The 13785-nt window shown below is 27.1% G+C and overlaps 1 protein-coding gene across 1 annotated transcript in view; it reads right to left on the reverse strand.

Moving 5' to 3' along the window:
* Nucleotides 1-2818: 2818 nt before the first annotated feature.
* The window catches only part of LOC129907511 (protein N-terminal glutamine amidohydrolase), a 234183-nt gene continuing 223216 nt past the window's right edge, over nucleotides 2819-13785 (reverse strand). The window contains exons 3-5 of the mRNA XM_055983789.1: nucleotides 9410-9558; nucleotides 3770-3894; nucleotides 2819-3665 (exon numbers count right to left, since the gene is read on the reverse strand). Of these exons, the coding sequence (XP_055839764.1) occupies nucleotides 3532-3665; nucleotides 3770-3894; nucleotides 9410-9558 (408 nt within the window). The 3' untranslated portion in view covers nucleotides 2819-3531. The remainder of the gene's footprint in view (nucleotides 3666-3769; nucleotides 3895-9409; nucleotides 9559-13785) is intronic.

Consider the following 13785-nt stretch of genomic DNA (forward strand, 5'->3'; position numbering starts at 1 on the left):
TAATTTATTATTATTTTTATAGTTAATATGTAAAATGTTTAAAAAACTACTTAAGCTTGGTATAAGTTACCAAAATAAATATAGATAATGAACTAACGTAAAATTACATAGAAAATTGTTAATCAATTGTTATTTTTTAGCTGAGTTTCGTATTTGAGTCTTTCAATTTGGATCTTTTGAGAGTGCTTTTGTTGTAATTTTTTGATAATTTTTTTTTTTTTTGTGAGAATCTTTCAAATCTACTTTTTTTTTGTAATCTACTCAGCATGAATAATCTTTCAAGGTCATGCATATAAGACCTGTTCAGACTTTCACATCAAATTTCGGTTTAGAAATCTAAATACCAAGTATATCTAAAACTTCAAATCAATCAGTTTTGTATTTTCAAAAGTCAGAAAATGTTCATAAAACTGTTTTTGTATTAGTTTGTAAGGACGAAAACTCCAAAAGTCACTCTGGTGTATGCGTAATATTTTGTTCTTCTGCGAAAACAAATTAGGAATAACACATTTTTTCTGAGAATAAATATGAGTTCAAAAGTTTGACCTTAAAAATTATTGAAAAAATTATTCGAATCTTGCATATTATGGGAAAATAATTCTCGTCAGCAATGAAAAATGGGTTTGAAGCTATATCATTTTTGTCTTTAACAAGCTCATTAATCTTATCATGCTTTCTGCTCAGCTGCCTTATCTGAACATAATTTTTTCCAAAAAACAAACATTAGGGTGTCCGTTATTTCCCAAAGTGATGTTTTCGGTAGAGACAAACCCCAGATCGAAAGTTTGGGACCTAAATAAGGGAAATTTAGCAAACAAATTTTTTCGTGCCTCTAGGTTCATACTTTCCCCATACAAATTTGTATGGGAAATTTTTATCTTTTAAATAAAATTTGTTTTGTCTCGAATTAATTCATCTATTTTCAAAATGTTTGTTGATTCTGGTTAGAAATTAGTTTCTTTAAAAGATCACATTCAAATATAAAAAATTGACCACCCTAACGCCTTATTTCTATAATAGCTTTACACATTCTTTTATGAGCTTGATATTAAGTAGAAATAAATTGTTCAAATTGGGTAAGGACTTCTGGCGTTTTGAAATTTGTCGAAATAGACTATTTGGTAAATTTTATTATTTTTACCAAATAAGAAGTAAAAATGAAGGTGACACATTCAGTGAAAGTCATGAACTCGCTGAAGATTTAAAAATCTGTCGGTCAAGATGGCTTTGATTATTTATCATTGGTGCTTTATAGCATCACTGAAACATTAGCATGAGAAATACGAAAAACCTTCCAACTTTTTTTTTGCAAAGTGGTGCGGTGGTTCCAAAATGGCGGACGGCCATTTTAAAGTAACGGAGAAGACATATTGACCTTTTTTTCAATTTATCTCGTTGAAGAAGCAATCTTTTTTCTTGATACTTGATAGGTCTCAAGGGCTCATGATAAAGTTGATGTTCTAGAAGTTTCACGAAAAACTAATTAAACGTAGCCAAATTATTCACAGATAAAGTGGTAACGGAGAAGACTTGTACGCGTCTATGTTTGTTAATAGTTTAGCTAGTTTGAATTAGTTTTTCTTGAGCCCTTAAGACCCACCAAGTTTCAAGAAAAAATATTGCTTCTTCAACAATGTTAAGTGAATAATAATCTTAAAAATGTCCTTAACCCTCTGTAGGCACACCTCTTGTTTACGAATTTGGTTAACACTTTTTCATGTAGCTAGAACTTTTTTCGGTCTCACTATTTTATAGAGAATCATATATGAAATTGATGTAGAATTTTCCGAGGAATTCGAATATTGTATTTACAATTCCAAAAAAATGTACTTTCACCCTAAAAAAGAAACTTTTTTGTGACCACTTTTTATTTTTGTCCTGCCAAATTCGCACCCGTGTGCTGACAGAGGGTTAAAAATGCAAAAGAAATGGCCGATTGATGTGAAAAAGGTATTCGCTTTTTAATTTATGTAGAATACAATGAAAAAAATTAGAAAAAATTTTAAACAAAGACCAAAAAGTAGTAAGCCCCACTTTTAGACATTTTTAAATGCTATTTCTTGGATTTTTTTTTTGTATAAGTCATTTTTTAACTTTTTCCCTATTTATTTTCATAAAAACATAGTTGGTAACAATATAATGCCAATTTAATCAATTTTTTATAAATACCTTTGTTTTTTTATTTATTCACTAAAGTATCATTTCATATCCTATAAAGAAAGACAGTAAGTCAAAACAGTAAGTCAACGTTCTTTTTTGTTTTTAGAATTATGATTTTTCTATATTATTTGAAAGATTCTCACCAATATTGCAGGCAATAAAATTTCTAACAACTCTCAAAGTCAAAACAAACATTCAAGACATCTCAAAAAACTCAACTCGATTATATAATATAGTGTGCGCATAGCTCATCATTAGCTTCATTTTAAGTTTTATTTTTTATTTTGTTTTTTTTAATATTTAATTGTAAATGTTAAATAGTTTATTGCTCAGTTAGTATATTAATCATGGTGAAGAATTTCATTTTATTCATTTTTTTTTTTGTTTTTCTTTTAAACAAAATCAATCAATTACGCTGATTTAAGGCTTTGTCTTTATAATCGCTTGAATTGTTTAAAAAAAAAGTACTTTCTGTGAACACAAAAAATTTAAAAAACTTATTTACCTATAGAAAAAGAATAGCATTCCATTTTACTAGCTTCGTATTGTTGTTAAAAAAAAAAATCATTAAAAAATCTACCCACAACCTGTGTCTTACTTATACTATACGAGTATATCAGTAAAAAGAGGATAGAATCCTTATATTTATTCAAAAAAAAAAAAAAAAAAAAAAATTAAATAACATTCAAGGATGCTTAAGAATTCACAAGTGTTCATTTTGAGTAAATTAAATTGCACTTCGATATGAGTTTTCAACACCCCTCCCTCTCTCAACCTCAGTCAAGCAAAAGAGCGAGAGAGAGAGAGAGAGAGATAGAACCATTTCGAAACTTTCAATATAAAATGTAAATAATGGCCATCGGTAAAATATTGTTGTTGCCGAGTGTTAAAAATACTTTGGATAAGTTTGCAAATAAATATTTACTCGCAGAGTGTAATTAAATTTAATTAAGTTTACCATTAAAAAAGTAGGAAAATCAAATTAAAATTATATTGTGTCCAGCGAAATGGGTGACTTAGCTTAGCTTATAGCAAAATTTAATTGTTTTTCTTTTTTTTTTTGTTTATGTTTATTTGCTTTTTTTTTTTTTTTTAATCTCACGCAGTATAGTAATTTATTTATTGTTTATAAAAATATTTTTTTTTTGTTTTTTTCTTTTGAATTTTTCTTATGCATAAATGTTTTGTTTATATATAAAAAGGGGGAAAAAAATAACATCTATTTTTGTTTTATGTATAATAATGAAAAATAATTTAAATTTATTTTTTTTTTGTTTTTTTTCTTCATTATTTTTAAATTTATAAAAAAAAAACAATATTTTTTTTGACGTATATAATTTAGCTTAATAATTTTGTTATTAAAATTTTTTATTATTTATTATTTTGTTGTGCTACAACGTGAGGCGCTTTATAGAAACGTTGCACGAATTCCGATAAACTATATACACTTCCGGGTCCTTTACCAGCTGTCATGCAAATGAAATCTCCTAAGCTATGTGCACTCGCTGGAAAATATGGAAAAAAGAAAAGTTTTCAAATTAATTACTGTCTGGAGAAAGAGGATATTTGTGTAGACAAATAGAATAAAGATAAATTAATGGATTCTCACAACACGACTCTATTGGGGGATAGGATGGAGGTGGCTTTATCCAACTTCCGTCTGGCCTTCGCATGTGTCTTCGATCTGAGGCGAATTCTGAGAGATATGATTCCGCTGGTATGACTCGAAAAAATCTGAAAAAAATTACAATTATTAGAGTGATTTAAAATAATTATGTAGTTCATTGATGTGATTAAAATCAGTTTATTAAATATGTTCATGTTTGTTTAAGAAGGAGTCACAGTTTGGAGTTTGTATTAAAAGAATATCCTTTTTAATCCTTTCAGGAATCCCTTTGCAACTAAATTTAATATTTTTTTAAATTGTCTGTCTGTCTGTCTGTCTGTCTTCCTTCAAACTTGGTAGTTAAGAGTTTTGGGTCATTCCCTAGAGGACAAATTGAAATTTTTTTTAAGAACAAAACTAACGGTACCTGTCATATAACGGAAAAGAAAAGTTAATTTTTTGTCAAAAACGGCTCTAACGATTTTGATTCAAATTTTTGTGTGTAGTGAAGCACATAAAAGCTTTCTTTGGAAATAAAAAAAATATTTTTTGAACCGTTATTAACGGTACCTGCTATAGAACGGTTTTTTTGATTTATGAATTTCTATTAAACGACAAAACATATTTCGACCAAAATTTTTGTACAGACACTTTTAAACTATCGTTATTAAAAATTTTTTTTAATTTTTCAAAAAACACATTTTTGAATTTTTTTTAAAATATTTAAAAATATTTTTTGAAGAATCAATTTTTTGGAAACGGGTTGGTAAAAAATTTTGAAATTCCGTTTTTATGTGTAAATTAATTATTTCTTAAAAATGGCATACCAACTTTTTGTTTGAAAAATGTTTGAAATTTTTTATATATAAAAAATTATTTTTTTTAAAAAACGGCTCTAAAGATTTTCGAAATTTTTTTTCTAAAACCTCTTTTATATACAAGAAATAATATGGCATACTTAGTTTTTTTATAAAATATCATTTAAAACGGTATTTAAATATTTATAAAAATAAGATTTTTTTTTGTACCACTTATGAAATTGCGTGAAAATATCAAATTTTAACTTATTTTGTTCAATGAAAAGCTCTAACATTAAAGTAACTTTTACCATAAGAGCAAGTACGTGCGACCCCAGTCGCGCAATTTATTTCAAGTGCAAGGGTATTTTTTAGGGTGTAAAGAAAATGGGGGATAATGTCAAAAACTATGTAGATACCTGATAATTGTACCTACACTATTGAAATTCGGCAGTTATGTTACTTTTAAGATTTGAAGCAAGAACCTGCAGTGTCTATGAAAAAGAATGTTTATTTATTTTGTGTTTTTTTACTGAAAAAAAAAAAAAAAAATGATAGGCCACCCTAATAAGATTTGGTAATAACGTAACATTTGGGATAGACATTTTTTCAAATACCTAAAAAAAAATTAGGGAAAGGGGAAAAACAGAATTTGAGCTCTTACACTTTTTTTCATTAAAATCGTTATAGTCGCTTTTATAAACCATAACATTTTTTTTTTCATTGTTCAAAAATTTAAATCGAAAAATTAATATTTTAGGTAACTTTTTTTGTTTTTGATTTACTATATTAGATATCTTCCATTGGGAACCATGATCAAATTTCATTTTAGAAAACGAAAAATATTTTTTTTTTGCGATTGCGATATACAAAGATTTAAAAAACTGTGGATTTTGTTAAATATAGTCCTATTAAAAAAAACAAAAACATTTTGAATTTTTTTAATTTCTGACTTTCTCCTACATGCCTATGACTAAACCTATTTCGATGAAAATATTTAAAACAGAAGCGTTTCTGTGGTATTAAAATTTTCAAAAGAAATATTTTTGAATTTTTTAAAAATATTTCAAATTTTTATTTTGAAAAGTAAATTTTTTCAAAACGACCCGATTTATTTTTTTACATTTTGTTTTCATGTGATAATTATAATTTCCTTGAAATAGCTTACCAAATTTCTTTTTGAAAAATGTTTGCAAATTTTTATTTTTACTTGTGATATAGGTACTATCAAGTTATGCATTCGTAAAAAAAAAAAGTTGAGATAACATTTTCAATTGACATTACGATAATAGAGAATGCCAAAAAGTGGGTCCCGGAAGTCCGTCTGTTTTTCTGTCTGTATACGAAGCTACAGCCTAAATGGATGGACCGATTGACTTCAAACTTGGTATCTAGAATTTTTTGGAAACTCTCCAGAGGGGCTTTTTCGAATTAATTTTGTTGGACCAAAAATAACGGTACTTGTCCTATACCGATTTTAGTAAAGTTGAAATTGCTCAAAAACGGCTGCAACGATTTTATTTAAAAAATTCACATGAAAGTTTTAAGTTAAGGTCTATCTTTTAATGAAAACCTTTATTTTTGAAAATCATTATTAACGGTACCTGCCATAGAACCGTTTTTGTTTTAATCCGATAGTCTCCAAAACGACTTATTCGATTAAAACGAGACTTTTTGTGAATTTTAATAAAGGTAAAGGTAAAAATTCGAAAATAATAGTTTTTGGATTTTTTAAAAAATTAAAAATTTTTTTTTTTTCAAAAATCAAATTTTCGACAATGGGACATTGTATTTTTTTGAAATTTTGTTTTTAGATGTTGATTAGTGATTTCTACAAAATGGCATACCAATTTTATTTTAAAACTTTTTTTTCAAAAAAACTATTTATACAAAATTAGTTTTATAAAAAAAAGGCTCTAAGGATTTTGAAAATTTTTTTTTTCTAAAAATGCATCCTAATATTTCAATCAAAACTGCATACTTATTTTGGAGGGCAATTTGATTTCAGATTTTGTTTTATTTTTTTAAAAAAACGAATTTTATGTTTTTGTTTTTTTGTTGTACCTAATAGTACCTTTATTTCCAAAATTTCTATATAAAAAGTCTTAAAAATTAATGCAACTTGAAATCTAAGAGCAAGTTCGTGCGACCCAGTCGTGTACTTTATTTTATTTAGGTATAAAATAAAAATTAATTTTTTTGTATACAAATTTATAAATGGCTTTTGGAGGCGTTTAGACCTAATTGTTTTTGCAGTTTAAAACAAAATTTATATTTTTCATATTAATGTATTTTATTTTTTTTTTTTTTGTAATTATTTTTTTATGAATTTTTTGCTACGAAGCTTTACAATTCTGAGCAATTCTTAAAAATATGAGAGCAAGTACTTGCTTTCAAATTCGTGTATTTTATTTTATAATTTTTTTCCCAAAACTTTTTGTAGAAAAACTATATTTATGTAATTCTTCAGGTTAATAAGAAAGACATGTCTATGAATTTTGAAAAAAAATATATTTTGAACCACATGTGCTATCTTAATAATATTGAAAAAAAACTAAACCCTACTCTGCTAATTGATCCATTAAAGGGACTTTTTTGTTCTAATATCTCTCTCTTCTGCACTACTAATCGATGACTTTAAATTTAAATAAATTTTCTATTAAAATTGATTTATTTTTTTTTGACTAAGTAAACATAGAGTATGTTTTTAATCCACAAAAAAATAACAAAACAAATAAAAAATCCACAGCAATTTGCAACTAATTTGTGTGCATTTCAATAATCCTTTCCATTAGCCAAAAAAAAAAAAAAAAAAAAAAAACAGGAAACTATAACATAACTATAACATTATTATATCATTTGTTAACGCCTGATAAATTGTTAACATAACAACAAAACAATCATCAGTATTTTTATTTTTTTTTTTGTAGAATAACCACAAAATTTAAACCATGTTATTAATGACATTAATTGAGTTAGTTTTTTAATTGTTTTCATTTTTTTGTGTTCGTTCATGTTATACTTTTAGCCAATATTTATTTTTCCAATAAACAAAATTAAACAAAACAGCTTGATTCCCAACAGATTTTCTACCCCTACCCTCCTTCATATATCCTTTTGGGATTTTGAAAATAATTACAAACACAAACATAATGTTTTATAATTTGTGTACTACAACAACAACGAAAAAATATATATATGTATAAAACAATTAATTGCATGACTTCACTCTTGTTATCGCGACCAAAAAATCGCTACAAACTCAAAACTCATTAAAATTAATAGCTTTATCGAAGAATATATTACATGGATAATCATTTCATAATCAGCCAATCTAAGGCTCATAGTATTTCGTGTGAAATAATTGCCCGGTGTGCGGGAGCTGCTCCAAATTCCAAACACCGATTCATTTTACAAAGTCTTGTTATAAAACGCGCAAGTCCTGTACAATGTACGTTCACATGTATATATGCATTGTGCATTTATATTTTTAATCCAGGGACGGATTTACTAGAAAGGGTATTTTAACTCATTGAAAACAAGGGCATACATAATTGCGAACAATTTTTTCAAATTAGTTGAAAGCGCCACGGATTTTAACAAAAATTTGATTAGGGCCCCTATTTCATCAAGCGCCCCGGTCGCAATATAAATTTTGATGCTTGATTTTCAAGAAATTTTTAATCTTTTGTGTTCTCAAAGACTTAGTTGAATTATTGCTACATCAAAGAACTATGGGCCCTCTTACAAATTCATAAATCAACCAAATCCACCCCTGTAATTCAACTATTACCTTACAACACTGTTGCTCGAGCAGCATATTTAATCACGATATTGTGTAAATTTTTAAAATCACTCTGCGATATTAAAATTTCGCTGAGCTGAACAATAGGTAAAACGAAAAAGGTTAATGTATCTTAAACCTGCCACCTGAACAACAACAAAAACAACAACCAACAAACACGAAAACCAGTCATTCGTCCTTTTATCCTTCCTTCTCCGAAAGGAGTTAAATGTGGTTCATCCCACTACCATACCGACCGCAGAGAGTGAGTGAGACTTGAGGAGGAGTAGAAAAAGAGAGAAAGGACCCCAACACTCGCATTAAATTCCTGTTGCTTCTGATTAGCGAAGGTTTCAGCCGCCCACTTGAGCATGTTGTGCATTGTAATTTGCATACATTTGCCCTTATACAAAATAGGTAAGAAGAAAAAAAGGACTAGAATAGAAGGGAAAAATATCGAGAAAAAAAACATAACACAACACAAAACAACAACAGGAAAAGTTACCTTAAGTGAAAATATTTACACGAATAAACACTGAACTTTAAGGGTGAAGCGGATGTCGCCTTCGCCTATGCTTTTGCCTTTTCCTTTGCCTACCTTGGGGAGCAATTTTGTTTATTAAATCCATGTCAACCTTTTGCCTTCGAGATAATCTTGATATGCGAAAAAGGATTACGACCGAAACTTTTTATATATGCAATACTTTCTCAAGGACATTTCTTTACTCCTTTTATATGTACTCATAGCACAACTAAGCCCATAAAAATGTAAAAAAAAAAAAACAAAAAATAGAGATGAAAAAGCTTATACGAGTCTTATACGAGTGTATCTTGTTACTTTTTGAATTATTATTTCATCATCATCACACACTCTAAAACTATCTATTTTCTATTGTATAAGAGTGTAGTGTGTATGTGTTTTTTTAGAGTACCTCTACATCTATATTGGAAAGGATATATCTTGTGTATAAGGATTTAAAGGATAAAATGAAGATGGATTTTATAGTTTATTTTCAAAGAATTTTATTTTTTTTTTTTTTTTTTTTTTGTTTGTGTACTTACCTGTGATGCTCTGACCTTAGTGCTAAATCCGACCGAAACGTTTCGGTTACATATTTGTGAAAATATGTTGGAAAAGGTAACGTCGTATCTAAGTCGAATACTAAACATCGATTTGGTGATGGATTGTGCATGAAGAAGACGTGGTAGTCCTGGAAGAAGAAAAAATAACACAAAGAGGATGTAAAATAACTGTAAAACTGTGGGTGAGGAAAATTGAATTTAGATTGAAATGTTGAAGACAATAAATTTATTTTATTACCAACAAAATTATGTTTAAAGATTGATTTATTTATTTTTTCCAAAAATGTTTTTTTTTTTACAAGCGGTAAAGGTAAGGAATCTCAAAAAATTTAAATCCGAGTGTTTCATCTCCTATTCACTCTATGAGCCTAGTTTTTGATACAAAGAGTGTTCAAAAAGTTATGGTCCAACCGAAATATATGATAAAAAAAACCACCCAGATGGAACCGAATTGTAGCTAGCGTATGAGTAAAACTTTGAATGGCTCATTTGAAAATTTTGTTCAATACCGTTGCGTTTTCATAAAAAAAATGAGAGACTAACTTGGAAAAAGCTTTTTTGGACGCATTGATAAACGATTATTTTAAAATAATTTTATTAAACAAAAAAAAAAATAACACTTTCCTCTAAAAATTAAAATAAAAAATCATCTTAGGTTTTGACTTCCATGCATTTTATTTTTTTTCTATAGAAATAATTTTTTTTTAAAACAAAAGTTTGAAATTGTTAAAGCCGTTTTTTATAAGGTTTTATAGATTAAAATGTTCAAAGAATGTATCCAATGTTAAACTTAGAGGTTATATAAAATCTATTTTTTTTTTCATGTTTTGAAATTACTGTACATTAGGGTGTGTCAAAATGCTCAGGTATTTAATTTTCAAATGTAATAGCTTTTAAAAGTTACATTGCTAATCAAAATTAAATTCTGCATTTACAATTTTCATTTTTATTAATATCTTTGGCTCGCTCAAAATATAGGGAGAAATCGAAGAAATTTAGATTTTTAGAGATTTTTTTTAGATTAAAAAAAAAATATTAAATATTTTTAGGCTTTAGCTTATTTTTGTTGAAATTGAACACTTAGTAAGGAAGCTGCGTAATAATGAGTGAAGGAAAAAAATAATTTTTCATATAAAATCGGTTTTTTCTTAACAACTTTCAACAACAATCGATTTGAGAGAGCCATTAATATTATAATTTTTTTTTACATTTTAATACAGCTTTTGACCACTATTACTTTGCAAAATTAGAGTACTTTTTTTCCCCATACAAAAGTGATACACCCTACTGTACATAAATACTACATAATGTACCTACCTACCTACATATATGTATATTTTAAAATAATATCCGAAATGAAATGTGTTAGTAAGGTTTTTGACATTTTAAGTCACTTTAGAGGGTATTGAAAAAAAAAAACAATTTTTTTCAAGTATTGAAAAATTAATTGAACAAAAATTACACATCTTTAAAAATAAAAATATATGCTGTGTTTCTTGGTAGTCTCACTAAACATAATTAGCGTGTTTTTTCTGCAACTCAGTAGCTAGGGGAGAGTGGGGCCAAATGTAACACTTTTTTCTAAAACCGATGGTTCTCCTACAAATTTGAAAATAGATCAACCAGACCTTTTTTAAATTAAAGACCCATGTTTTAGCTCCAAGATCCATCACAAAAATTTAGCAAAACATAACGGTAATATTGAAAAATAAAGCTTCCAAAAAAAAAATCGTGTTGTTTCAACTTACCCCACATACGGGGCAAAGTGTAACACACACCGGGGTAGGTTGTACCAAGTACTAAAAATAAGAGAAAAATACCTTTATTTGTTTATATTTATTTATTTTTAATTAATAACAATAAAAACAAACCTCAGTCATGAAATTTTGGTGCAAATTTGAAAAAAAAGTTGAGCAAATCCAAGATTTCCAGACAAAATTTGACAGTAGTCTTAAATAAAAGTTATTTGAATTCATAAATTGTTTTATAAACTTTATGAATTAAAGTGGTGGTTCAAAAATGTGTTTCCAATTTCAAAATAAATATACATATATAAATAATAAATATAAATAATTCATATTCAGGGTTGTTAATTATATTAGGTAAACAATTTTTCAGTATAGGTAGGTTTTTACATGGTACAACTTGCCCCGGAAAAATGTTACAACTAGCCCCAGCATGAAATTTTTCAAACAAAATCAATTTTAAAAAAAGGCGAAACTGATATAGACATAACAAATATAAGCAATTTGAGCCAAAACACAATTGCATATAACAAAAAAACACTTAGCACTATATCTTTTTCGGGTAAAGAGGTAGACCAAAAATAAATTTAAAAAAAAAAGTTACAAACATGCTTTTTTTGGGCACCACTAGTGTAACTTCTCACCCTGTCGTCTAATCTTAAACGGAAGAAAATGTGCCGGTAGATATGCAAAAATTGAGCATTTTTCTCCTTTACGCGTTTCTTAATATTGAAAGGAACATCGCTTTTTTTTGCTGTTAATTCTTACCCCTGTTACATTTAGCCCCACTCTCCCCTACTCATTTTTTTATTTTATTCGAAAAACAATAAAAACAAATACTTACTCGTGTAATTTGTATTATTGTTTAGCGAATCAAATGAAAAATGAGTAGTTACTGAGTAGTAGAGTAACTAAAGCAAATTATTAGGGAACCCGGCCGAACAGCTCTGATTTTGACGATTTTTTTTTTCAAACGTAGGTAATTAAAAATACTTTAAAGTCTATATTTTAAAAATTGCCGGTGTTGCCGTATTGTTTTTTAAAATTCAAATTAAATTTTTTTTTTAACAAAACCATTTTTTTTTTTGCTTAAATTTCATAAAACAAATGATAGCTAAAGATTCTCTAGGTAATTTAAGGAAAATATATAAAAGGCAGTAAGGGACAGTCTTCCATCGTTTAAGCGATAAATGCAATTTTCTAACATTCTGACCTCAAACACAAAAAAAATATTTTGAAAACAACGGCAACACCTACAATATTTTAAAATACATTTTTAAAAAGCCAGAAGCTCATTCTTATCTCCTTAATTTAAATCCACTAAATTTAATCAAGACTTTTTGAAAAAATGGTCCTCAAACTCAGAATTCAAAAAAAAAATGTTATTAGAAAAATTTAAAATGACTTTTTTCCAAACTTTTTCTAATAAAATATGAATTTATTTAAAAAAAATGTTTGGCCATAAATATTATCAGTTGAATTTCGAAGCAAAAAAGGTAAAATATATCACACTTTTGAAAAAAAAAAAATGAAAAATTACTTCAATTTCAATGGTTTTTTTTTTATTAAAACTGAATTTTTGCATTGAAATAATTAATTTTCTCAAAGACTGTGGTAAATAGGAACTTTAAATTTTTGCTATTAAACTTTCAACAGTAAGGGTTATTAAATGAATAAAAAATAATTTTATGTTTAGATGTTGAACTTTAAACAAAAAATAAATAAATACTTTTTAATTTTTTTCATAAACCGTAATACATATTGACATTTATAATTTGAAATCATAATAAATGCGGCCTAAAAAATTTGAAAATAAATACATTTTATATTACGACCAAGTTTAAAAAACGACATGTTCAAATTTTTTCAATAATTTTTTTTTTTCAAAAATCTGAGTTCAATTACCATTCTTTCAAAAGCCGTTCATTCAATGAACTTAATTTTAATTTTACATATATGACTAAGCTTCTAGCTTTTAAAAAATGTATATTTGAATATTGTAGGTGTTGCCGTTGTGTTCAAATATTTTTTTTGTGTTTGAAGTCAATTAATAAGAAAATTGCATCTATCGCTTGAACTATGGAAGATTGTCCCTCACTCCCATATATTTTTTTTTCGTTGAATTTCCTAGACAATCTTTAAGCATCAATTAATTTATGAAATTTAAGAAAAATTTTTGAAAAAAAATTTGTTTTTGTTCACAAAAATCTTCAATTAAATTTAAAAAATCAAAACGGCAACACCGGCAATTTTTAATCTATAGACTTTAAAGTATTTTTAATTACCGACGCTTGAAAAAAAAGATCATCAAAATCTAAGCTGTTCGGCCGGGTTCCCTAATATTGCCAATTTTTGAGCTTTAGTTACTCCACTAGAGTATTAGAAAAAAACACGCCTTATATTTCTACATGTACTGTACGTGTAGGTACATGCTTAGTTAAATTTGTTGGAGTAGTTTACTATAATACCGAAATCAATTCCTTATCGTCTTAATGCCATGTGTGTGATTTTTATAAGACCAGTACCAAAGCAGTTTTCAGGGAATAAAATTTTAAAAAATTATTGGCAGATTTATAAGTCATGAAAAACATAGGATTATTTGTAAGTTTT

The sequence above is a fragment of the Episyrphus balteatus genome, chromosome 1, assembly GCF_945859705.1.
Source record: "Episyrphus balteatus chromosome 1, idEpiBalt1.1, whole genome shotgun sequence".
Classification (NCBI taxonomy): Eukaryota; Metazoa; Arthropoda; class Insecta; order Diptera; family Syrphidae; genus Episyrphus; species Episyrphus balteatus.